The sequence below is a fragment of the Balaenoptera physalus genome, assembly GCF_965194825.1.
Source record: "Balaenoptera physalus genome assembly, chromosome: 20".
NCBI lineage: Eukaryota > Metazoa > Chordata > Mammalia > Artiodactyla > Balaenopteridae > Balaenoptera > Balaenoptera physalus.
Genome location: NC_138901.1, coordinates 17585112 through 17611789, shown reverse-complemented (window position 1 = coordinate 17611789; position 26678 = coordinate 17585112). Strand labels below are relative to the sequence as shown.

At 43.6% G+C, this 26678-nt stretch overlaps 2 protein-coding genes and 1 pseudogene across 3 annotated transcripts in view; all 3 read right to left on the bottom strand.

Annotated features, from left to right (window-relative positions):
- Positions 1-13344, bottom strand: part of LOC309651048 (leucine-rich repeat-containing protein 37A3-like) — a 57672-nt gene extending 44328 nt beyond the window's left edge. Inside the window, 6 exon segments of the mRNA XM_082443334.1 lie at positions 7704-7803; positions 8793-8883; positions 8885-8950; positions 9326-9448; positions 12627-12806; positions 13187-13344. Of these exon segments, the coding sequence (XP_082299460.1) occupies positions 7704-7803; positions 8793-8883; positions 8885-8950; positions 9326-9448; positions 12627-12806; positions 13187-13282 (656 nt within the window). The 5' untranslated portion in view covers positions 13283-13344.
- LOC309651061 (leucine-rich repeat-containing protein 37B-like) lies at positions 1102-2860 on the bottom strand. Its single transcript, XM_082443353.1, has 2 exons — positions 1965-2860; positions 1102-1242 (listed from the first exon to the last, which is right to left on the bottom strand). Exons 1-2 carry the CDS (start codon positions 2479-2481, stop codon positions 1235-1237), a joined length of 525 nt encoding a protein of 174 aa, XP_082299479.1. The 5' UTR covers positions 2482-2860; the 3' UTR covers positions 1102-1234.
- A 919-nt stretch (positions 13345-14263) lies between the features above and the next one.
- LOC309651047 (leucine-rich repeat-containing protein 37A3-like) overlaps positions 14264-26678 on the bottom strand; it is a 58175-nt pseudogene continuing 45760 nt past the window's right edge. Inside the window, exons 11-16 of the transcript in view lie at positions 25440-25558; positions 21596-23406; positions 21066-21170; positions 16254-16303; positions 14581-14733; positions 14264-14510 (exon numbers count right to left, since the gene is read on the bottom strand). The product of the transcript in view is annotated as a leucine-rich repeat-containing protein 37A3-like (transcript). The remainder of the gene's footprint in view (positions 14511-14580; positions 14734-16253; positions 16304-21065; positions 21171-21595; positions 23407-25439; positions 25559-26678) is intronic.

Below are 26678 nucleotides of genomic sequence, written 5' to 3'. Positions count from 1 at the left end.
TTGTTGGGGTGGAGAAGTTTCAACCTCATTAGTGAACGCTGGAGTTACGATAAGTGCAAGACCCACAGGTTTAACAGTGACATCGGGCCGCTGCAGAAGCTGAGCTTGATCCTGACCTAGAGGAGAAACTGTTGTCACATGATGCTCCGGAGAGAAAACTACAGTCACATTAGAGAGCTCTGGAGACTGAGTTGGAGAGGATTCAACCTCACCAGGAGACTGTGGATGCTGAGCTCTGGCTTCCTGCTGAGGTGGAGAAGGTACAACCTCAGGAGCCTGTGGATGCTGATCTGGAGTCTCCTGCTGGGTTGTGGCAGGTGTAACTTCTTCTCCAGGATGCTCTGGATACTGAGCTGGGGTCTCCTCTTGTACTGAAGGTTTGTTATGTGGACCGGCTTCTGGAGATTGGGCTGAAGCCTCCTGTTGAACTGGCAAAGGTTCAAGCTCCTCAGGTGGCTGTGAAGGCAGCGTGGGGGCCTCATGCTGGGTTGTAGAAAATTCTGCATTAGTAAGGGGCACTGAGGCCTGAGCTGAAGGCTTCTGCTGATTTGGAGAAGGCCCCACCTCTGGCGTGGGTTCTTTTGTTATGGTAAGCTCCACATCTGCAGGTTTGACAACGACACTGGATAAGTTTGAATGCTCAGCATGATGGTGACTTGGAGGTGAAACTGTCATTTCGAGATGCTCTGGAGGTTGAGCTGGCTGTTCCTGTTGAGTTGGAGAAGGTTCCACCTCCCCTGAAGAAGGCTCTGGAGGCGGAGCTGGTTGCTCCCGCTCACGTGAAGGCTCAACCTCTCCAGGAGGCTCTGGAGGCTTAGCTAAGGTCTCTTGTTGGGTTGGAGAAGATTCTCTCTCCTCAGGATGCTCAAGAGGTGGAGCCAGGGCCTCCTGCTGAGCTGTAGGAAGTTCAGCTTCCGTAGTGGGCTCTGGAGTGATGGTAAGTTCCAAATCCAGAGGTTGAAGTGTAACACTGGGCAAGTTTGAATGAGCGTGACGCTGAACGCCAGGTAGAGATGCTACCTCATCACTCACTGGAATTTGAAGTACATACTCAGTAGGGAACCCTGGAGTCTCAGTTGGGGCCTCTTGATGGAGTAGAGAAGGTTCAACCTCCTCAGGGAGCTCTGGAGGCTGAGATGGGGCCCGCTGCTGGACTGGCGGAGGTTCAACCTCCTCAGGGCTCTCTGGAGGCTGAGATGGCGTCTCCTGCTGGACTGGAGAAGGTTCAAGCTCGTTAGTGACCTGTGGAGTTATGGTAAGTGCCAGACCCAGAGGTTTAACAGTGACATGGTACAAATTTGACTGCTGAGCTTCATTTACCCCATGATGTGCTACTGGTTGAACTACAACCTCCTTAAGTGTCTCCAAAGGCTGGGCTAGGGCCTCCTGAGGACTTGAAGTTTCTAGTTCCTCAGGGGCCTCTGAAGGCTGAGATCGAGCCTCCTGATGAAGTGGAGGTGGTTCCACCTCTTCAGTGGGCTCTGGATGCTGAGCCTGGGCCTCTGCCTGGGGTGAAAAAGATTCAACCTCCTCAGGGGTCTGTGGATGCTGAGCAGGGGCCTCTTGCTGGGGTAAAGATTCAGCCTCCTCAGTTAGCTCTGGATGACGAGCTTGGGCCTCCTGCTGGGATGGGGAAATTTCAGCTTCCTCAGGGGGCTCTGGAGGTTCATCTGGGCTCCCCAGAAAATCTGTAGGTAGCCTCTCCTCAGGATAAAAGGCATCCATACTGGGATCTAAATAATCACCCTGCAACTGTTGTTCTAGACCCTGAATTTTTTCTTCAAATTGGCCTGTAGTTCCAACAAATTTGGCAAGCCGTTGATGCTGAACTAGATCGTTCTTCAGGTTTGGGGGTGAAACAATAAACTTCACTGGTTTTGAGCTCTTACTACCTAGATGTGGAACAAGTATTTTAAATGACTGGTGACCTTCAGCCTGATCTGGACCTACGTTTTTACTCTTACTTTTGTGTCGAGAAGGCAGAACCAAGGCCTGATTCTGATTCCAATCCAGCACTGGAACTTCCTCTGGGAGCTTTTGATGTTGGGTTTGCTTGTTATTCAGATCCTGATGTGGAACAGCAAACTGATCTGGCCCTGTAGGCAGCTCTCCAACCGAATCCGTGTCCGGGTATGGAACCTCAGTCTCAGTCAACTCCTGATGAGGCGGGGCCAACATCTGGACTGGAGACGAGGACGTCAAATAATTAAAGCGCCCGGCTTCTGCCAGGGGTGTAAGGGCATGGGGCAATTTGGGAGGGGGGTCTGAGGCGTATGAAGACCAAGCCTCGGTCAGCCGCGCGGGGTTGGGTGTCACCTGGACGGGGTCCAGGGCCCACTCCGGAGGCTGAACTGCCAGGACTACTAGCCACAGTTGTTGCCACGTGAGGAAGAGCCGTGGCAACCAAAGGCGCAGCCGGGACATAACACGCGGCGGCTCCCAGGCGCAGTGACCCAGGCCACTGAGGAGCTGGAGCCACATCCTGCGTCCGAGCTGAACCGCTATGCCAGCGCCGACGCGAGGGCTCACGTCAGCAACCGCGTGCCCCTCCCCCGCCTAACGTCCCACCCGTTATTTATGACGTGTTTAGTTCCGCCACCACCATTATTAGGTTCGTGGGGAGATCCAATGCGCGCCACCAGAGTGGGCCTTTTTCCCAGAGTCCCCAGGGCGCAAGCCATTCTTCCCCTTGCAAAAGCGACAATTACCTCCTGCCGGGCCCTCTTCCCAAGCCCTCCCTGCCCTCCCTGGCCCCAAACAAGGAGGCGGGATTTGGGCTGCAGACCCGAGTGGCCCCAAACTCCAGCGGCCCAGGGGTGGCGGGGGGTTGGGAAGGATGCAGAGCTTCCCAAGGAAACCACAGGACCTGGCATTCTGGGAAATTCAAAAGTGCTAGTCCAGTTCTGGCAATGTGAACCCTTCCTCCTCAAAGCTCAAGTCTGAGAGGCATTCTTCCCCCCTTTGGCCACACGGCTGACAAGAAAAGTAGCTGACCTGCAAAATGAGCACCAGTTAGGGTGGCGGGAGGGGAACACACCTTACAGTTATTCTAAAATGTTGCCATTTCCTCCAAACTCTCAGTATTCACGTCTCATTATTAATTCACCACTCTATTAATTAGCCGTTACCACTGAATCAGTGATGACTCCAGAACTTCTGTAGGAGGGGTTTGGGGCAGGTGAGCAATTCATTCTGGGAAAGAGAGTCTAAAACCAAGTGAACGGCCCTTTACATTAGCATGGGAAAACTTCCCCCATCCCACCTTGTCTCAACAGAACCATTAATCTAGAAAAAACTACAGTGTCACTTTTCAGAGGTCTACCCTGTGTGCACACACGGAGAAGACACTTAGAATGTTACAGTCAGCATGTTAAGTAATTTTCTTGAAATACTCTAACTAGCACCCAGTTTACTTTCTTCACAGTCCTTTTCATAATCTATTTAATTTTAGTCCTTTTTAATTGTCTGGTACACCTTTAACACCTAAACCCCAAGAGAGAAGGAGCTTCATCTCATTTCCAGTGCCTAGCACATAATGGTTTCTAAATGGAACTGATTCCAAGATTGGCCTCATTTAGGAATGGATCTGTTGTTATAATCAGGTTTCCGAAATCTTTAGTATCAATACGGAATCCTTTCCTCTCACATTTCACAGGAAGTTAGACTTCTTAAAGCCCAAACGTGGATATGTTTGAAGTTTCCTTGACTGATTTAAATTGAATTAAATTAATTATTTTGTACAGGAAAAACTTTCAAAATTTTTACATTTTTCAGAACATAACCACCTTTTCTTTCTCTACTTTCTTCCCTTCAAAACAAACTTTGCAACATTGGGGTGAGTTAAGTAATCAGAAATCTAGCCCCAAATTAAGCTCTCAATGACATGAAACACATTTTTTGCTCCCTTTTAATAAAAATCCTATATGCAGTACATTAATGTTTTCTTTTAGCAATTACATTGACAACTTAATCCCTAATTCGAGGCATCCATATAATTGATTTACAGAAAGGTTCTTCTGCAAAACATTTAACACAAGATATATATGAGATGCTGAGGTCTGGGTAATATACCTTACTTGAAAGGCATGAATAGTTTTTAAACACTGTAGCATAATCACACTTAAGGCCATAGTTACTTTGTTCCCAAATCCCTGCAATTCTATTTGAGGGGAGTTCTAAAAGGCCTGTGTCTTCTCCTGTGTCCACAACTGTAGACGTACACTGATGGCCCTCAATCCTGCTCTCCAAACTTCAAATAAGGGGCCAGAGACAAGGCTCGGGACTTGGAGAAGTCCTAGAAATTCCCTGCCTCAAAAGCAGTTTCAGAGTTTCACATTTTCCGAAGGATGACAGAGCTGAGTAGACATGCCAAAGTCTTCCAAATCCTGCTGGTTGTTTTGAATTACGGCTACACTGGCTGTGTACCCCTTGAGTTTTTATCTCCACATACTTGAATTAAATCCTGTAGTTCCTCTTCGGTTCTAGCATCATCTGTGACCTCTTCACAGGGTCTATATGCCACAGCTATTTTACCACTTTCTGAAATAAAGTTAACAAGGATCAATTCAGAAGTTTTCTTGTTCTAAAACTTCCTGTATACAATGGTAGCACCCAATAACTAGACATTCTTTTGATTTCTAAAAGCAGAAAATAAGAGCATTTTCCTAGAAGTTCCCTCATCTGACACTTCAGTTTTTATCATAATTATTTGTGAAAAAATATATAAGAAGTGTCAACTTTGGTTCAAAAACCTTTATGATCTTAGAAATAAGAACTAAGGAATAATGACAAAGGAATGAAAAGCTGTGGAAACAAAAATGTTCAATCACAATACAAGTAAATAGGAAGGCATTAGGTGGGGGTCAAAGTGAGTTCAAACCTGGGATAGATACCACTGGACTATAATAGATACTTCATATTAGAAGCAAGGCAAGTGCCTACTCCTTGGGACCAAAATTCTACCAGATACAATGAACAAAGCTTTGGAGACACAGACAGACAGAGAGAGCATTTGAACACTCTACTGGCAGAAACTGGCCCATGTGCCTTTTGGACAATACAGCTTTCCTCAAGGCAAGCTAGAGCCACCAGGCTTTTTGGTCCAAGGAGTTTTGAGTACATATAAGGAATACCTTTGCATATTAGGGACAAACAACCCAGACATTTAGTTTGGTTCTTAAAGGTTGTTACCCAGAGTTGACAGCTGATGGAGATTCTGCCTGATGACCAGGGAAGTCAAACTTCACTGGAAGGACTGCCCAGCCTGGAAGGCCAAGACCAATCCAGGGTCAACTCTTACAAGCAAATAAGGTCTCTGACAACTTAGCTAGGATTTCTCAGTCTCTACGCCTGCAGGGCTGTGAAGCAGGGGAGCAATTCTGTTCCGGGAATCTACTAATCATAGAGTTTCCTTTGGGCACAGCCTGTCACATTCTCACCGCTGTATAACTCGATAGGGAACACAATCAACGCTATTCAGTAGCATGACCACTTTCAAGGCTCACAAAAACGTAGCCGATTATTATATAAGAATTTTTTACAGAACTAGAACAAAAAATCTTAAAATCTGCATGGAGACACGAAAGACCCCGAATAGCCAAAGCAGTCTTGAGGGAAAAAATTGGAGCTGGAGGAATCAGACTCCCTGACTTCAGACTATACTACAAAGCTACAGTAATCAAGACAATATGGTACTGGCACAAAAACAGAAACATAGATCAATGGAACAAGATAGAAAGCCCAGAGATTAATCCACGCACCTATGGTCAACTAATCTATGACAAAGGAGGCAAAGATATACAATGGAGAAAAGACAGTCTCTTCAATAAGTGGTGCTGGGAAAACTGGACAGCTACATGTAAAAGAATGAAATTAGAATACTCCCTAACACCAAACACAAAAATAAACTCAAAATGGATTAGAGACCTAAATATAAGACTGGACACTATAAAACCCTTAGAGGAAAACATAGGAAGAACACTCTTTGACATAAATCACAGCAAGATCTTTTTTGATCCACCTCCTAGAGTAATGGAAATAAAAACAAAAATAAACAAGTGGGACCTAATGAAACTTCAAAGCTTTTGCACAGCAAAGGAAACCATAAACAAGACGAAAAGACAACCCTCAGAATGGGAGAAAATATTTGCAAATGAATCAACGGACAAAGGATTAATCTCCAAAATATATAAACAGCTCATTCAGCTCAATATTAAAGAAACAAACACCCCAATCCAAAAATGGGCAGAAGACCTAAACAGACATTTCTCCAAAGAAGACATACAGACGGCCACGAAGCACATGAAAAGATGCTCAACATCACTAATTAGTAGAGAAATGAAAATCAAAACTACAATGAGGTATCACCTCACTCCTGTTAGAATGGGCATCATCAGAAAATCTACAAACAACAAATGCTGGAGAGGGTGTGGAGAAAAGGGAACCCTCTTGCACTGTTGGTGGGAATGTAAATTGATACAGCCACTATGGAGAACAATATGGAGGTTCCTTAAAAAACTAAAAATAGAATTACCATATGCCCCAGCAATCCCACTACTGGGCATATACCCAGAGAAAACCGTAATTCAAAAAGACACATGCACCCGAATGTTCATTGCAGCACTATTTACAATAGCCAGGTCATGGAAGCAACCTAAATGCCCATCAACAGACGAATGGATAAAGAAGTTGTGGTACATATATACAATGGAATATTACTCAGCCATAAAAAGGAACGAAATTGAGTCATTTGTTGAGACGTGGATGGATCTAGAGACTGTCATACAGAGTGAAGTAAGTCAGAAAGAGAAAAACAAATATCGTATATTAATGCATGTATGTGGAACCTAGAAAAATGGTACAGATGAGCCAGTTTGCAGGGCAGAAGTTGAGACACAGATGTAGAGAATGGACATATGGACACCAAGGGGGGAAACCTGCGGTGGGGTGGGGATGGTGGTGTGCTGAATTGGGCGATTGGGATTGACATGTAGACACTGATGTGTATAAAATTGATGCCTAAAAAAAAAAAAAAAAAAGAATCATATTCACCCAATATATCAGAAATGAAAACTGAAATTAAATTGATTCCAAAAACATAATCTAATAAACTCTTCAACAAGAAAACAACAACGATAATAATAATAGTCAATATATTTTGTCTGCTTACTATGTTTCAGGCATAGTTCTAAGCTTTTTACATTCATCATCTCATTTACTCTTACAATATCCCCCATTAGGTGATAAGCTGAATTACTAACCCTATTTGCAGATAAAGAAATTGCAGCTTAGAGATATTAAATACCTTCAAATGTCTCTGGCTAGAAAAACCTAAAATTGCAACAACAACAACAACAACAAAATCTAAGAGACACAGTTAGGACTCAAACACAGGTGTCCAAGGCTTATAACTGCACTATTCTGTATGATAAGCAAGCAATTGAGGAAGAACGGGACCAAACACTTTCTGTATGAACTGAGGCAAGTCATTCTACATCTCAACACTGGGGACAATAATAGTTGCTGTCGTTTTTCTCATAAATGCCACAAAGAACAAATTTAAGACTGCTGCTGTGAAAGCATCTGGTGAGTGAAAGAATATGTAATGTTTTAGATAACCATTACTTTCATCCAATTAACTTTGCAAATAAGTTTCTTTGCTCACTGAAACTGAAGCACTTCAAGAACAGTCAAAAAGGTCTTACCTAAAACCACAATCAGCAGTTTCTGGAATGCATCTGTCATAGCCTTCTGAATAGCAAGCTTCTGGGTTACCTTCCTTTTCATAAGGAATGATAATGACCCTAAATCCAACCAAAACAGATGAATTTAAAATGCCTATCATCTGAATAACTGATTTCTAGGTTATATGTTTAAAACTAAAAAAGCATCTGTGATTCTTAGCTCACTACCTTAGTGATTAAGGGCAGGCACAACACTGGGGTACAGCTGAATGTCTCTGTTGTAGGTATACCCTGGCATGGCACAGTTTCACTGCTCAGATCTATTCTGGAAGTTCCTAAAATACTAACTAGACGGGAAATGCAAACCAAGAACGTGGCACAAATCTCATATTACTCACAGATTTCAAATGGACAAGCTGAGGCTACACTGCTACAGACCCTGCTCTCCTGTGCGTAAAGGGCTGGATTCGTACAGGGAGATAGATTTGGTGGTGGTGCAGATGATCTGGCCTCTCCTCAACCATCACCCACTCAGGTGGATGGTGGAGCCTCCTCTACTCCATTCGCTAACAGCCCTGCCTCTGACTTAAAACCCTAAGCCCAAGTGCCATGGATTGTAGGAAAAAACTCAGTACCAATCGGAATCCCCTTTCTAGGGATCTACATTTACTTTTTCCGCTCAGGCCCTTCTATAGGAGGCAAAGGACTGAACATTTACACAAGAGTTTATTTCAATCTTTAGACAATGATTTTGTTGGGATAACTGAAGGCCAGAAGACATCTGTATTTGAAGGACTATTTTAGCACAAAACAAATTATTAACCAAAAACAATAAACCAAAACAAAAAGTAACTAATTTTCCCTCCTCCTAAGCTTCTTGGCAGGCAGGCAGTTCTAAAATTCTAAAGTTTAAGGTGCTGTCAGGTATCGCCTAAGATAAAAACCTATATTGTCAGGCAGAAAAATTCTGCCCAGGGCTTTAGTTGCTTAGAAAAGGTGATGATGTATGTGAAAAGTTGAGTTTCAGAAAGAAAGGAAAAAAGAGCAATCCCACTCCCTCACCTCCCCACACACACACATACTGGAAAACAGACCTTCCTCCAACTTATCCAAAGGTTCCTTCCTCAGCCATGCCAACTCCAGGACTCCTGCACTCGTGGGAGGGCAACACCACCTCTGAAGCACAGAAGAACTTCAGGCTATTGCTTCTGAAGTGGTGTCACAATATCTTCATTTTCCCTTTCTTCAAGGTTAGAAAGATCCTGAAGCTGTTAGGATTTTGAATGAAAGGCTAGACTTCCAAATCTTCTGTTGTTAGAAATTAAAACTAAACTCCAGCAATCCCAGGTAATAGTTGAGGTATGCTATAGCCTCAAAATCAAGTGAGACTTGCAAATGAATGACTAGATATGGACAACTCTTTTTTATTATATACCATACAAATACTGGAGAAAATTATGGACACCACCATCCAAGTCATTGAGATTATCACTAATTCTAGGTGGCAGGCCAATGCTCAGATACTTCCGTGTGGAAGCCTCTCACATCTCCTCCCCATAGCCCTGTTCCATTCTTCTCTCTAAAGTCTAGGAGTTCAATGTTGAAAGGAGTCTGGTTAGTCAAAGAAAATCTACAGAGTTTACCTTGATGATCCTTTTTGACCACCCATTGAAACCAAAGTAGTAATTTGCCAATTCTTGGCATCTGGAGCTGTTTGGGGCAAGCGTATTATGTTGAACCGCCTTATGTCTGGTGCCGAGACGAACCTGAAGACATAAAAGACCTAAAAATATCACAACCCTACATAGAGACTTATTTTGGATATACCTGAGATTTATCAATACCAATTTCATAGAGTGGTTGCGAAGATTAAGTAGGACATTTTAAGCAATGAATTCACAGTGAGCCCTAAATAAATGTTATTTATTATTTTTAAGTCAGTACTTTTCTGCATCATTTCCAGGGCCCCTGATTAACCGGAAGGTTCCCTGACCTCTGGTGGTGAAAGTGATGATGAAAGCAAGCAAGGAAGCCCAGCAGAAGCCTGTTATGGGGCTGGGGGTAAGCAAAGGAAGTGAACTGTTTTAGTCGTCTCATCCTGTAGCTCCTGCTTGAGAATATGACCTGAAGAGGAGATAAGATGGACCTGCCACTGAATTAGGACCTTAATCTGTAGCAACCCCTCCCCAAGTTACTAACCCCTGTTAGAAGAGGGAATACGTATACCTCGATAAATGTAAATAAAGCAACCAAAAGAATTAGAGGTTCATCTGCATTAACAAGCTTCCTTGACAGTGCAAATATTTCCAGTCTTAACTCTCTAAATAACTTACATATTACTGTGGAGTTTTTACATCACTAGTTCTTTCTTAAATGTCTATTTCCATTTTGAACAGGGTGCAGTATGTAACTATAGTCATAAACATTCAAATAATACAAATAAAGTCAAAGCACTGTTAATTCTTTATTGATGTGTTTGTGCATCTTCCTCTGTCACTAGTTTATGAGCTCCTTAAGTGCTTGAAGGAACCATATATTATTCTTTCCTTGTTACCAGAAACAAGCATACATCTTGGCACATAATAGAGGAGGGATGGTCTGTTGACTGAGTGAATGAATGAGTACATAAGAAAATGAAATTACTTTCTCCAACTGAAGCTGCCTGCTGGGAAGGAGAAATGAAGACTAATTTTTAAATGCTGAGTGTCGCAACGTTTAAAACAGGGAAGCTAGGCCCTGTATGGTGAGTCATAATGGAGCTGTCCTGGACAATTAGGAAGCTTCAGAAGGGCTCTGAGCCCCTGGGTAGTAGAGACAGTTGACATCTGGGATAACCTTGCCACAGTTCTTGCTGGCAAACATTTCCCTTCGTGCTACTGAGAAAAACTCAGATACATTAGGCCTTTCCTTCATTTTATTTGAAGATGTTATTCTCTTGTCTGTATTTATAAAAAAAAACAGGGGAAAAAAGATAAGAAGTATATATACCTGCTAATGAATAAAAGAAGACATAATTGGAACTTCCCTGCTGGTGCAGTGGTTAAGACTCCGTGCTCCCAATGCAGGGGGCCCGGGTTCGATCCCCGGTCAGGGAACTAGGTCTCACGTGCATGCTGCAACTAAGAGTTTGCACGCCACAGTTAAGGAGCCTGCGAGCCACAACTAAAGGAGCCTGCCTGCTGCAACTGGGGAGCCCACGTGCCACAACTGGGGAGCCCTTGAGCCGCAACTAAGGAGCATGCCTGCTGCAACTAAGACCCGGTGCAACCAAATAAATAAATAAATAAAATTTAAAGAGAACGCATAATTAAAGTAGGTAACAATTTCGGGGGTGTGGGTAGTAAACTAAGGCTCTGCATTAAATAAAGAAATCGAATACGAATGCCCTTTCCTCTCAAGTCTACAGTGACTTGTAGAACATTTTCCTCATTACTCTACCAGTGACGGGCTTTATGCTGTGACAATCTCAGAACCTAAGCTTATGGAATGGTCTAAATGTCCAATATAAGAAAAGAACTCATTACTCACAACTGATACCAAGTAACTGTTTCATAATCTTTCCCGGACCATCCGTAATATCTGAGGGGTTATGTGAAATGGTCGCAGGGTCCGCAAATTAAAGAATGTCTGACACGAAATCATTTCAATCCCAGGGAGTACAGCCGGGATTGAAGAGGGTGTTAAACAGGGTACAGAAGTGGGAGGTAGTGTACCTGGAGTCACATCTGAGGAGAGTTCTCAGATTCAATAAAGGTGAAATCAGTGAGTAAAGAAATAGGGGTGAGAATAGGCAGCAAGGTCAGTAGGAAGTAGCCAGAGCAAGAAGCCAATCAGAGAAGACACATAATTATAAAGTGAAAGGTCTGGGAAATCGAAGCCTCACTCACTTATTCAGAGGCATTGAAAAGGTCCTTGAAAAAGGAATGGTGGCTGAATGGAGGCACATAATGAAATGTTAATTCTGGGGAAGTAAAATTGGATGGCATGTTAATATGGAACAAGGTTTCTACAATGCATTAAAGAATATTTTAACCATCTTCTGGAATCTGAAGGGAGTTCTGAATAGGCAATTTGAGAGTGATGATGATGATGAAGCCTCCTTTATGTTACATCTGACAAAAGTTTGTCAAGCTCGGGACTTCCCTGGTGGGACAGTGGTTAAGAGTCCGCCTGCCAATGCAGGGGACACGGGTTCGATCCCTGGTCCGGGAAGATCCCACATGCCGCAGAGCAACTAAGCCCGTGTGCCACAACTACTGAGCCTGTGCTCTAGAGCCCGTGAGCCACAACTACTGAAGCCCGCGTGCCTAGAACCCGTGCTCCGCAACAAGAGAAGCCATCGCGATGAGAAGCCCACGCACCGCAACGAAGAGCAACCCCCGCTCGCCGCAACTAGACAAAGCCGGCGCGCAGCAACAAGAACCAACGCAGCCAAAAATAAATAAATAAATAAATTAATTAACTTAAAAAACAATTTGTCAACCTCACACATTTAAAATCCACATAAAAGTAAATATAAGGAAGACTCTTGTGAAGATTTCTTAAATTAAGGGGCAGCATAAGATGACATGGGGTTTAACATCAGTTCAGTTTGGGTTTGGCCTCTAGTTTCCACATTTACTGTCATAAACCTTAAGTAAGTCACTTAACCATCCTGAGTTCGAGTTTCTTCATCTAAAAAAAAGAAAGAAAGAACTGGGGAACTGGGGGATCAGTGGAGCAGTGCATCTGAGAGCATTCTGTACACCACAGTGCTGTACAAACGTTGGCCTTTTATTTTTTTTTCCCCCCCTTGGGATCTTAGTTCCCGGACCAGGGATTGAACCCGGGCCCTCAGCAGTGAAAGTCCTAACCACTGGACCGCCAGGGAATTCCCGATGGCCTATTAGTTTTAAATTCAGCACTTCATCCCAGTAGAGCGAGGAATTCCACATTTGGACCCACCTTCACTGGAGATGTCTGAAAAAGCTGCTTCTGGTCGCATGCCTTTTGGGCTCTGTGGGCATCCCTTGCTGAAAAAACCTCGATGATGGCATAGAACACAGGACCGGCCACTGCTGCGTTTGGGAAGACTCGGACCGAATACAGAAGGCCAAACTGGGAGAAGACTGTGAACAGAGAATGCTGTAGGGTGGGCCCATGTTAAGTAAGTGCAGGAAATTTCACGTCCAGGAAGCCAAACCGCCCGTTCCTTTCTATTCCCCCAGCCCTTCGCCACAGGCAACTGTGGTGATCCTGCAACTCCAAACACTTCTCATTTCAGGAACAGGTTTCCCTCTGAAATCCTAAGCTTCGAGAAGCATTAGGAGGCAATGCCGGCTGTTGGGAACTATCTCTCAAAAATCTGTGGGGGCGAGCTGACTACTCAGGTCGGCTCTAGAACTAAGATTCCTCTCAGCAGAGACCACAGGCAGATGAGGTGCTGAAGCAGTACCCCGGGGCGCCCAGTTACTGAGGCGCGAGGTGGCTTCCTCCACCCCTCCCTCTGCCCCGGCTCGGCTCACTTGCAAGGCCTCGGCCGTGGGTCCAGAGCTCAGCTCCCACGCCAGCAAGGTTTTGTCACCCACGATGGGAACCACAAAAGGTACCAACGCCACCATCCTACCTTTACTGCGCGTGCGCGGCTCGGGGCGCCTGCGCACGCACGCCTGCGCACGCGCTGTTTATAACGGAAACCTGAGGGGGGGAGCCAGTTTGTTGGGAGTGGGACGAGGGCGGTGCTCGGACCTCTCCCTCACCCCTCCCACTCCGGGCTTGTCTCTGCCTCTAGGTCCCCTTCCACAGGTGGCACTGTCACTATATAATCACGTGGAATCATGCAGCCCTGGGCCTGTGCTGGGGGAGGCAGGAGGTGGGTAGGTTTGGTGCTGGGCTGAGCTGGAGGGAGGCGAGCAGCACACAGCTGGCCCGCAGTGGGGTCAGGAGAGGCCAGGGCCTGAGGAGGGCCGTCTTGGGCAATGGCTGCTCTCACACATTCTTCTTTACCCTGTCTTTCTGGCACCTCCCTGCTAGTTATCCAACGGTTGGGATTTTCTTTTAAAGAAAAAAAACAACCCAATGGGAATTTTCCACCAGCTTGAAATGGTGGAGAACCCCCTACCTTGGTACACAGGGTACACATCTGTACATGAGTTTGAGAAGTTGGGAGAAAAGTCAGGCCTTGGCTCCCCAGTGGAGGGAGGCCCAGTGATCCAAATATTCTGGCAACCCCAATGACCGTACGAGAGGGGCCAGAAGTAGATGGTCCTCTATGGGCAGGAGGTCGAGCATGTTGTAAATAACTGGTACTTGATGAACCAGGAGAGAGAGCACCAGAATAAATTGCTATTTGATTTACTCATCTATGCCCCTTGAGGATGGTATGTTTTCCAGTTCCCAGGGACTGATGATACTGGGGAAACAAGGGAGGGAAGCCCCTCTTCATCCTTCTACTCATCCTCCTTTGCCCACGTTTCCTCTTGTGGAAGTACTGGCTGCCATGAGGGATTCTAGTTTCAGCTCTGCTTCTTCTTGCAGGCCCCTGTTATTGGTATATAAATATTCAACTATTTACATTTTAATTCCTTACCACATGGTTAGACTTGGTTATGAATTTATACAGTTTAATATAAGAAAAATAAGTATTTTACAAGCAATGCTGAGAAGCCGATATTAAGAAACAAAATTTGCAGGTGGCTTGAGGCAGAACAGGGCTCACTCTGTGGCTGTCTCGTGTGCGGTCTCACTTTCCTCACCCGCCTCTTCATCAACCCAATATGCAGCCAGAAGCTTCTCTGCTGGGGCTTTGATGACTTCCCTGGGGTAAGAAGAATAATGCCAAGGCTTTTACTTTTGAAAGGAACAATGATAGTTTTCATTATTTCCTCATTTTAGATGAGAATTTTAAATTGTCCCCTACCATTTATGGTACAGCCTTATAGAAGTACATCTCCTCCTCATCAGAAGACTCCCTGTCGTGTAGCTTTTGTGCCATGTTTTCCTTGCGTGTGGCGTTGAGAGGCCTATACATATCCCTAAGCCAAAGTGGCCGCCTTCTCCCGAAAAAGCCCTCCTGGAACACAGAAAGGGAAAGATTAATTCAGCATCTCCCCTGCTTTCTCTGGCCACAGTACTATATCCCCTTCAAATTTACCTGACTCCCACTTTCCCCTGAGCTTCTCTTATGCAGCAGAAATCGAAAAAAGCCCCTTGGAGGAAAACACACACAGTTAGTGTTACATGTCATTTTTCATCTCTCTCACAATGTGTTATCTCTGGTCTTATTAGGACTAAATGGGTACCTCAGTCCATAATCACAATGAGCAAAATCACCACAGACCCGGGATCTTGAAAATCATTCCGTGCATGCTGGCCTTCCAGAAGTTCTCTGTGTCTGTCCAAAATGGCCCCCGCCCCGTGTCTCTGGGGAGACCTTTGCATGTGGCTTAGCATGGAGTATAGGCAGGATTTTCAGCCCCGTTCACCTTTCTTGGCCCTTGGCCAAGTGCCCTCGTGCAGTGAAAACACTGCACAGCGGCGCTGGGCAGAAACACGTTACTCTCTAGATGCGCTTCACACCAGTCTGCTACGGACTTAGTCGCACATGCAGCATTTGCTGGGGGTGTGGCTGTGGGGAGAAGGTGCTTTTATTTTCCTGGCTGCTCTATCCTATCCTATAAGTTGAATCACACCAAGTCAACACCTGAACCCAACTAGCAAAGTTATCTATAGCTCTCTGACTTTCATACTGCAGGCTGTCACTGAGGTGTCAGTGAATTGTGAAATCAGTTTAAAGGCCATGACCAGCAGGGAAACACGAAATACTCTTTTTGAATACAAATAGAATAGAAAAAAGTCAGAGTGCACAATAAGTTAGTTTCAGAAACTACTTATGCCCATATAGTATGTGTATACTGAATTGTGACATAAAACGGAGCTCACAGCCCAAGCACAGTGTGATCAGTAGAGAAGTCCTCAGTGGAAAGGGACCCTCTTCTTTGTGATAATCACTAGCAGTGTGACCATGGGGCAAGATACTTTCCCTTTCTCTTTCTCCATTTCCTTATTATAAAAGGAAGAGACAAACTACTGTCTAAAGATTCTCCTGGTTAAAGTTCTATGAGGTTTGGATAAAGGGAATAGAGAGTAGGGGCCTGAAAAACAGTAGGGTGAGAAGGGAAGTTTTCTTGCCACTTTACAGAAGGGACTCATATGTGCTACCTTTGTTCAGCTTTGAGTGAGGCCAGCCCCTAAATCCCCAACCATGTGTCCCTCCCTACCCCAGAGCCTCCTAGAAGGCCTCTGGCCTGGCCTGATACCTAGGAACCAGGCACCAGGCCAGCAGGAACAAGTGCAACCAAAACCTCTCCCCGTCCACCCTCTTTCCTTAAAGGACTAGTGAAAGCAGATGAATCTGTGCCAGTCCTGTTCTAACTCAGCTTGGGCTGGGGAGCTAATTCTGCTGATAAATAAATTAGGGTAAACCATTAGGGTAATTAAACATTCTTCCTGCCTTTGGTGAGGAAATTGAAATAGGTGAGTTCTAAGTTCTCCTCTAGTTGTAAAATTCTCCTTTAAAAGACCAATACTTACCTTCTGCTCCTTTTCTTATCTTCCCCTTTTGCAATTCGATGAGAATAAATCTGTTTTGAAAGAAAACATGATCATGATTATCCATTACAACTATTTCCAAATCCTTATTCATTCCCTTTTACTTTAAATCTTATCTACCCAGTGAGATGATAACTTTTTCAAGGAAAGGAATTCTACCCTGTTTAATAATCCTTTGCCTCTTCCACAGTACCTAACTTAGGGTCTTGCATGCAGCTGGCGATATATTTTATTGACTGTTTTAGATAACGTTCAACAGATCGTTCCTAATAAAAACTCTTAGAAGTAGGAAAAGAAAATAAAAGTATCTAGCAGAAACCTAAGCCTTGTTTTAGAGTCAACGACAAGAGTAGGAAGCCCATCATTACTGCTACTATCGATCAATGTGGAGGAGGTCTTAATCAGTACGAAAAGAAAAACGAAGTATTGGAAAGGAAGAGACAAACACATTTGCATATGAAATGAGGGACCTAAAAAGACCAAAGGAATCAACCGAAGTTTTATTGGAAGTAACATGAGTAAGATGGCTACATACAAAATCAAGAGATCAACATATAAGCCTCAATAGCTTTCCCATATAACACAAATAACTCACTAAAAAACAGAAGAAACATCCCGTTCACTATATCAATAAAAATGCATAAAGTACCTAGGAATAAACTTAACCAAAAATTTGTAAGACCTATGTGATGAAAATATTAAAACTTTTCTGAAGGACATTAAGAAGAAGTACTACATGGCATGAGATACCATCCTCCTAGAATGTTGTAAAGAGGTCAATTCTCATCAAATTAACCTACAAATTCAATGCAATCCATTTATATCCAAAATAATTTTTAAATAAAACCTGGCCAGCTGACATTTGGTAGAGAATATGTGTAAGAATAGATATGAAATGCATGAAAAAGAAGGTCAAAGAGTAGGACCTTGCCCTACCAGATATAAAATATGTTATAGAGCAACTGGAATTAAGCAGTGTGATATTGGTACTGGTACAGGACAAGATAACTGGATCACAGAATAGAGTCCAGATGAAGATAGTATATGAGACCAGGGAAGAAAGAATAAACCATTCAGTGAAAGATTTGAAAACAATTAGATCTTCATGTGTGGGGCGGGGGGGGAAGTTAGATCCCCTGCCTCAACCACACTAAAAAACAAATACAACAAATTCTAGACAGATTACAAAAGTACTTGAAGAAGATATTAGAGATTACTTTTACGTCATGAGGTGACAAAGGCCTGGCTAACAAAAGCCACCCCACATGAGCCATGAGGAGAGGACGGGCAGATATGGTGGCAGACTGTCAACACACCTCCTACACTGCACAGCCTTTGCCCCCTTTTCCCCTGGACTGTTTGTCTTCTTCTTGTTGACTTATAAAACTCTTGGGAGTTCCCTGGTGGTCCAGTGGTTAGGGCTTGGCGCTTTCACTGCTGTGGCCCGAGGTTCAATCCCTGGTCAGGGAACTAAGATCCCGCAAGCTGCACAGCATGGCCAAACCCCGCCACCCCCAAACAAACAAACAAACAAAAAACTCTTTATAGTAAAGAAATACTGGTTTTCATTGAATTTCAGTGTTTCAAATCTTTCCAGTGTTTTTGTCTCTAAGGAGACAAGACAAAAGAGTGGAGTAGGGAGCACAAGCTTTGCAGTCGGGTGAAACTGGCTTCTGCTTTTGGTTTGGCCACTGGGGCCTTACATTGATCTCCTTCATCTATGAAGGAGGGATAGTAATATCATCCTCACAGAACTGTGGGCATTAAATCAGACAATATATGGAAAACTCTTCATCTTACGCTTGGCATGAATCAGTGCTAAGCTGGTGTCACAGACAAGATGGTGGACTATATCAAAGGCTCTGCTTGTGGCATCAGGCTCTGAAGATTATAAAAGATTATAAAAATACTGCTTTTATTTCCTTCTAATACCTTTATGTGGTCTTTTTTCACATTTATGGAAATATGTTTATTTAAGATGAAAAATGGGGATCTGCTATTCTTTAACCCCCAAATAGTTAGGCAGCTAGTCTATCACCATTTATTCATTTTCCCCCACTGATTGGAATATTAAAACATGACATTTCAGAAGTCTTAAGAACACATGGGTCTATTGCTGGACTCGATGCTACTTCAAATAAATATTCGGTTGCATGATTCCTCACTGTGGAATTGACATAACGCCTCACCTCTCTTCCGTTGAACACCAGTAGTGTCTACCATAGGAAGAACACTGCATGGCCCCTGTCCTCGAAGAGCTTATCATATAAGTGGGGAGAGGAAATAACGGTTAGGACTCCTCGCTTTCGCTGCCTAGGGTACAAGTTCAATCCCTACTTGGGGAATTAAGATCCCGCAGGCCAAAACAAAACAAAACAAAACAAAACAAAACAAAACAACACAAATGCAAGGTTAAACTCTAGAGAAGTTAGAAACAATAAAAAGGGGACTTTACAGAAATTCTAAAAAAGCAAAAGGCCACATGCCACCTGGAGATGTAGAGGGGACAGTCTGGGCAATGGCCAATGACTAGCAAGCTGACCCCATGCTAGTCCCCAGCCTCCTAGGCTCAGAAATCATACTCTTCCTCACCAAGAGACAACTCGCGTCTTCCTGTTGTGGCAGTCTCACTTTATCAATATCACAGGATTGATCAAAAATCACAATGCCAAATTATTACTTGACAATGAGAAATACATCTGTTCTACACACAGGGCATCCGTGTCTACACAATCAGAGAATTACCTTCTGTGGAGACAGGCCTCCGTGGCACACTAAAGCACAATCACACAATCGAAGGCTACTTGGTGACAACAGAATTAGAAAAGAAATCAGCCGAATCCAGAATTTAATGGGAAGGCCTGAGGCAGCTGGATCCACCCATCTCCTCAACAGGCACAGCCTGGCTAGTGGGCCTGACTCTTCAGTTCTGCTGCCTAAGGTGCCATCTCTACTCTCGGGCAATGTGAGGATGGGCGCTGCCCATGTTGGTCTCTCCTCACCTTTTCTATGCTTTCACTACTGACCAACCCTCCTGCAGATAGACACATTTCTCTTTAGAAGTTAGTACATCATGTCAGGTTTTATTCAAGTCTGATAGGCCAGGAAGCCATTGGTCCTTACACATCTCTGCTCAGCTCCATGATGTGCTAACCTTGCTGTTTCTCTCTTGGGGGGCTGCCTTTTAAAAAACTGCTTCCCACTTTTGTGAGCTCTGAGGGGAGGGGACTGCTTTGCTATGGCCCCTAAGAAATGGTGACAAACCTCACAGGACTAGGATCAGGAGGGCTGGAGTATTCAGGGAAGGCTTTATGAAGAAAGATATCTGAACTTGAGTTGGCTTTTGAGAGGTTCATAGGACTTCCACAGGCAAAGCAAAATCAAGGAATTTTAGATGGCCAAAGGCACAGACAAAAGCAGGCATGGATGTGGTGTAACTAGCGTATACTGAGGAGCTGCTTTGGCTGCAATGGAGGGCTGCCATTACAAGAGAAAAGGTAAATAAAGTAGGTTGGACTGGTAGGGTAGAATCAAGATTGCCAGCTTATTAAAATCACTCTTTTAATGTTAGCCACTGCCTGTTGGGAAAAGTAATAAACCATTATGTAACTGAACAGAAGATAAACAGGCTAGCTCCAGGAATAGGCTACTATAAATATGACATGCTTTAGGGTAGCCTGCTGCAGGATTTTACTTGCAGTGTTTTAATGGAACCTATCTACACAATTCCTAATACACTGGAGAAGCAAGCTGCTAAGTAAGCCTAAGGAATTGACGAGATCACACTTTGATCTTTTAGGCATGTCCTTTTAGCCCTCCCAGGGTGACTGATAGCTCCATGAGTATGGAGATCGTATGTCTCTCATCACTTCAGCCAACAAGGAAAGAAATAAACAGTAGAATGAGAGTGACTGGTGAGTACATCAAATCAGCATAGTTTTCTGTGTTGTTTTGTTTTTGTTTTTAAACTATTTATTTATTTATTTATTTTTGTCTGTGTTGGGTCTTTGTTTCTGTGCGAGGGCTTTTCTCTAGTTGCGGCAAGTGGGGGCCACTCTTCATCGCAGTGCGCGGGCCTCTCACTATCGCGGCCTCTCTTGTTGCGGAGCACAGGCTCCAGACGCGCAGGCTCAGTAGTTGTGGCTCACGGACCCAGTTGCTCCGCGGCATGTGGGATCTTCCCAGACCAGGGCTCGAACCCGTGTCCTCTGCATTGGCAGGCGGATTCTCAAATGCTGCGCCACCAGGGAAGCCGCAGCATAGTTTTTGAGTAGAAGAAATTTTACTATCATGTCAACTCTGGCCTTCTTATAAACTGAACTTGTCAAAACAGTCCAATGGCTTGTTATCATGGATCCAATTCCAAAGAGATCTCCTGGGAGTGGAGTTCCTTTCAAAACCCTGTGGGGACTTCCCTGGTGGCGCAGTGGTGAAGAATCCGCCTGCCAGTGCAGGGGACACGGGTTCGATCCCTGGTCTGGGAAGGTCCCACATGCTGCGGAGCAACTAAGTCCGTGCGCCACAACTCCTGAGCCCGCGTGCCTAGAGCCCGTACTCCACAACAAGAGAAGCCACCGCAATGAGAAGCCCGCGCACCGCAATGAAGACATAATGTAGCCAAAAGAAAAAAAAAAAAAAAAAGAAAAAAAACTCCTGGGAATATACTTTTCAGTAAAAGAACAAAGTGTACCTCAGTCCTCATGACTAAAGAGAAGAATCAAGTAGTAGTAGGTGGAAAGGTGGCTTTGAGTCTCAGTTTGTGGGTTCTGAATCTGAATGAATTATTGTCCTTACCTCAATGAGACAGAGAAGTGTAACCAAAATCGTCACTACTGCAGTTACAGATATTGCCAAGATGAGTTTGTTGTTATAGCCATATCCTGGAACTTCTTTTGTGAGCTAAAAAAATAAATAACAATTTTTTTACAAACAAGGAGATAGAAGGCATGAAAGCTAACTATTCTTAAACCTATTCTAAACAATAGCTAACTATTCTTAAACTACTGTAAAACCCAATCCTTTCAGGCGAGTAGCTTCTATAAGAACAAGCCAAATTTAATGTTATTAATCTTATCATTAGCATTTTCTTCTACAATTTATTTATCTACAATTTATTTATCTTGTGTTATGTCCTTTTCTCGTCTACGCTAGGAATACTGACACACTCTCTCAATGAGCAAAGTGGGAGATCACTGTCTTAGCCAGTGTCATGGCTGAAGATAAGATACAGACTAGGAGCCCGTGGTATTCCTGCTTGGGTACGTCCATGGCATGTCCTAAACTGAGTAAAAGTCCAGGTCCCATGTTTCAGGGGTTCTCCTCACCTCACTTGACTCCTGCTCTTTCTGCTCACTCTGGGCTTCCGTGCTCTCACTGATATAGTTGTCACTTTTCCACTGGCCCGTATCCCATTCCGCTTTGGACACCTTTACTTCCTGCTGCTTGCTGAGAAGCTTCATCAGGAGGCCTGTTCTAGAGATGAGGTTGGCACAGGCCAGCTGCACGTGGGTGTCCGAGCAGTCTATTATCAAAGTCTGGATAACATGAGAAACGAGCCTTCGCACGTCACTGTTGGGGATGAGGGACCGTAGCTGCTGGTTTAGCTGAGTTTCAACTTGATCACCCGGGGATGTGAGCCCTGGGAAAGTGAAGCCTGTGAGCTTAGAGGATAATTCAGTGCCCGTGTTGTGGTGCTCCCACTGTGTTTCGTTGGTGTGTTGAACAGGTGGCATACTGTTGTCTGCAGCAACAGCAGAATGTGCAGTGGAGACATCCTTATGGGTAGTGTTTCCAGGGCCGGTTCCTCCGGGCAGAGTAGAGTTTCCTGAAGAAATAACTTCTTCAGAAACATTTTGTGCAGTATTGTTTTCTGAAGTAGTGTTTTCTGTAGAAGGGTCTGAAAGAGAAAATAATTCTGGAGAAGGATTTTCTTGAGAAGTCACCTCTCTTGAAGGTGAAACAGCTTCTTGAGGAGGGGAATTTATGAGACTCCTCACTACAGAGAACGGAGGGCTTGCAAGCATCATTCTATTGAGTGAACTTTTCATTCTGAACTTTCGACTCCTTTTGCCTTTGGGTTTTCTCTGGACCCGATGAGTCCTAATTTTATGGAAGATGTATTTTTTCCCAGAATGTGAGATTAGTTCAAAATCCTTAATATTTCTAACTCTAGCCTTTGCATCCTCTAAAACAACTATAGTGTTGGATAAGTCTTTTGATTTGCTTTTAACCTCAGATGGGGATTTTGGAGGGATGGAGGCAGAAGGCCTGACCTTGAAGTACTGTTTCAGGGTAGAGGAGCCTGCTGCCTTGTGTTCTTTTATGAATGAAGACTCCGCATTGGAGGACTTTCCCACCAGCTTCCTGGGCCTCTGCACCATGAGAAGCTGTTTCAGCTTTCCTGGGGATGGCCTCCTGAGCCTTCTTTCTTCGGCAGTGCTCGCCACAGATGGCTGGGCATTCTGTTTCCTCCTGACGCTCTCATCTCCCACTGCTTGGAGGTGCATTTTCTGTAGGCCCCTTGGGCCCTTGAGGACCCTGTTCACTCTCAGCAGCTTTTCCTCGGTACTCTCAGTCTTTGCTGGGCTGTCTTTCTGTGGTTGGGCAGTTTCCAATTTCTTTAGAAAGAGGTAGTGTTTAAACATGGCACTTAAAAGGTTGGAACGCGTACGCGTTGCAGGTTTTTCTTCCTTTTTAACCTCATCAAATTTTTCTTGAGTTTCTGCATCTAACACATTTTCCAGAAAATGGAGTTTCCTCAATTTATTTTTATTAGTTGAATTCTTGCGTACAGGTTTAACAGACGGGCTCCTTGTATTGTTTTTCAAAAGGCCCAGGAGCATATCTCCATCTTGTGTATTTGAAAAAAGAAGTTGAAGGAATGGTAATAATGTTGATTCCACATCTCCTAGATTTCCCTCTGAGATGTAAGGCAGTATGTAATTTCGTGCACTGATAATATCACTTTTATTATTAAAGTCCAGCTGCTCATTCATGAAGCCTGACAAGCTGACAGCACTTTTATCTGAGGATGCCCTCTCTGGCTCAATAATCAGCTCGGTGCTGTTGTTCTTCTTCCGGGCTTGTAACACCTTCATCAACGATCCTTCTGCATTCCCAAGAGATGTTTCTTCGTCTGTCAAAAAAGAAGAGACTGTTTTTGATCATTGAAGACTGATGGGACAGATTTTTGTCAGTCCACAGCCAAATGAATTAGGAATCAGTCAACGTTTGAGTGCCACTTAGGAGAAAAAGAAACCCACACTTAAGCCTATGACTGGCAACAACAAAATGTGAAAAAGATATCTCTTGAAAAAGCGGCTGTCTACTCAGAAAATTCTGTAGCGTGAAATATAGTAACTATATTCAGGATTACTCCACTGGTTCCCAGGGGCCAGTACTCAAGAAGAGCCAAGGCTGGAAGACAAATACTCCCCTACTCAGCTGGGCTCTCCGCAGATCTACTGTGACTCCTCACATTCACATACCCCATCCTGTCCTGCCTCAGAGGCAGAGGAGTGTGAGGCTTCCTCTCTCCACCTCTTCAGTGTGCTTGCGTTCTTGCTACTGTCACAGATGACCACGACAACAACCGCCGCTAACAGGTCGTCATCTGGACATGTCCTTCTCCACCCACCCACCGAATCCTTTGCTCAGTCCCTGCTGCCATATATCCCAGCCCCCGTAGCAGAAGGCTCTATACAGAAAAAAACACTATATCCGCCCTGGCTCTTTGCTAAAATTTGGGCAGGGATCTGGGCTATCAGTTAAGAGATTTGCCAGACTGTATGCCAATGTGGAACGTTCAACAAATCAGTGGAATAATACTTGAGGTCGTAAAATGCAGAAGGGAAAAAGCAACTTCTGTCAGATGGCTACTTTGCTTTCATTTCATTTTCCTTCTAATATTTCCAGCTTTACTTGGGGAACCATCCAAAGCTTCTGACTGTGTGAAGGTAATGTGTACCATTGTGTAGCTGGGCTTCTCTTCCAAAAGGATTAAAAGTATTTTTGGTGAGGGTCAAGGAGGAGGGAAGGGTCATGAGAAAGGAGGAGCATGGGCTTGCAGAGAGCCCCAAACTGGGGACAGGAGATCGGGGCACTAGGGTCATAGCACTTACACCTCTGATCTTGTTTTTCCTCACCTGTAAAAGGAGATTAAAAATGCCTTTACTGCCCACTTCTGGGGGAGAAGGGAGTAATATAATTAGTAAAAAAAATTGTTTGGGGAAGTTCCCTGGTGGTCTAGTGGTTAGGACCCGGCACTTTCCCTGCTGTGGCCCGGCTTCAATCCCTGCTTGGGGAACTAAGATCCCACAAGCTGTGTGGCACGGGCAAAAAAAAATAAAATTGTGTTGAAAAATCAGCAATATTGTCTTTATACAAGTAGCAAAGTGTTATTATTTATGAGGTGCTCTCGATCACTGAAAGAGACCTGTATTCAAGCTACCTGGGCATGATAGCACATTTTGGAAGTCATCAAGTTAGTGCCAATAAATCTAATATATAGAAAAATGGTTGAAAGCCCCTGAGTGTTTTGTGGATAGAAAAGCTTGAGATTCAGAGCAAGTTCAGAGCTGGACAGTCTAAGAATAAACTAGCTCTCCCAGCCATTAGAAGGGCTAGGTAGCAGCTTCTGGTTATGGAACCAGAAACTCTCAGGCTCCAAATAGGACATAAAACAGCATCTCTTGTACTCTTTATAAAATTGCAGAAACAAACAAAATAAACAAAAATATATTTATATCTGTCCTATAAGACAAAGGGTACTTGAGACCTAATGTATATAAAATCAGTTTACAAACTGTGATGCACTATATGAATAAGTTCTCGTTTGCAGAGAGCACAGCATAGGATATGTGGCCATTAATGTTAATTCCCTTCCCCCTTCCATTCCTTTCTCTTGTTCCTTTATGTATGCGGATCATTTACATTATTAAGCTAACAATGTAACGGAGCCATTATTAGCTTAATAATGTAATCAAGAATCTGATTTTTAGCAAGGGGTAGTTCTGAGAAACTTAGGAAGTTGGAACACTGAATGAATGAATTAAAATAATGCAATTACATCATTAATTTTAAAATTTATCATTGATTAAAAATAAAAATTAAAAACTTAAAAAATTAAATTAAAAATTAAAAATTTATTATCCCGCAATTGAGACTCACCACAACGTGTGACGTCTGTCAGGCATTCACTGTCACAACGCAGCTTGACTGTCTGACAGACAACCTCAATAGTAGCTTTAAATTGGCAGAGGCAGCAGGCCATACGGCTAGGTAAGATCCTATAAATGGAAACACAGGTAATTAAATTCGTGGTAAAAGAGTTACTTGAGTAGGTAGAAGAGGTAGGCCAAGGCCACCACAGACCAGTGCAAAAAGGAGTTCTTGGGGCATATGAACTGGAGAACTGGATAAGGGCTGGTTGGCCAATTGCTGCTCTTGACTGTTGTAAATAAATATAGAGGAGGAGAGAGGTGCCCAACAGAAGGATTAGGATGGCAGTAGGTATGGTATGTCTAGCAAAAAGGGAATAGGGATTAGAATTGGGTGACACTGATCTGTAGTTTAATTCAGAAGTATCTCCTTCCCACCCGAAAGCCTCACTTTGGGTTGAGGGTACACAGGAAGAAGGCAGACTTCTAAGAAGAGTCTGAATAAGACCGCACCTTCTGGAGTCCCTTTCTCAGTTCCTATTTGTGAGTAGTAATATATTACAAATTATTCTAGTAATAAAAAAGCATCATGTGGTTAAACAATAACAGAGATTGCATTGGCCAAATCTGGACAAAAGGAACATTCCAAAGAATAACATTATCATTATAATAAGGTATAACATAGTTAATTTTAAAAAAAGCACATGAGTTCATAATGATACTCAAAATGAAAAGTGGGGGAGCTCTTCTTTATAGAATAATGTCAGCTAATAAATGCAAAAGGAATGACAGAATTAGGAAAGTGTCATTTTGCAACTATCAATGTAATAATCGATTCAGACAAGGATTATCACTGATGCACAGTTGGGTGAAGAGTTGTTTGAAAGTAGGATCTTCACTGATCCCAAACTATCACCCCACATATTATTTATCAATTACCAAGGGGAAAAATAACTTTACAATGGAGAGATATGGAAGATACCACCTTAGTCAAGTGATCAAACTTAGCACTGGGCCACCTGAAGTGCTGAAGTATGAAGAATACATCACCTATATAGTATTCTTTCCCAAAATGTTTACTTTGAATCTAATGAGGAAACAGACAAATCCAGATTGTGGGGCAACTTACAAGACAACTGGCTCAGACTCTTCAAAAATGCCAATGTCATAAAAGACCAAAAAAAAAAAAAAAAAAGGAGGGAAATATTCTAGATTAAAGGAAACAAAGACACGACATGCAATGCCTAAT

Excerpts from the sequence above, each read along its gene's own strand:
- LOC309651061 (XM_082443353.1), bottom strand. The coding sequence starts at position 2,481 with ATGTGGCTCCAGCTCCTCAGTGGCCTGGGTCACTGCGCCTGGGAGCCG.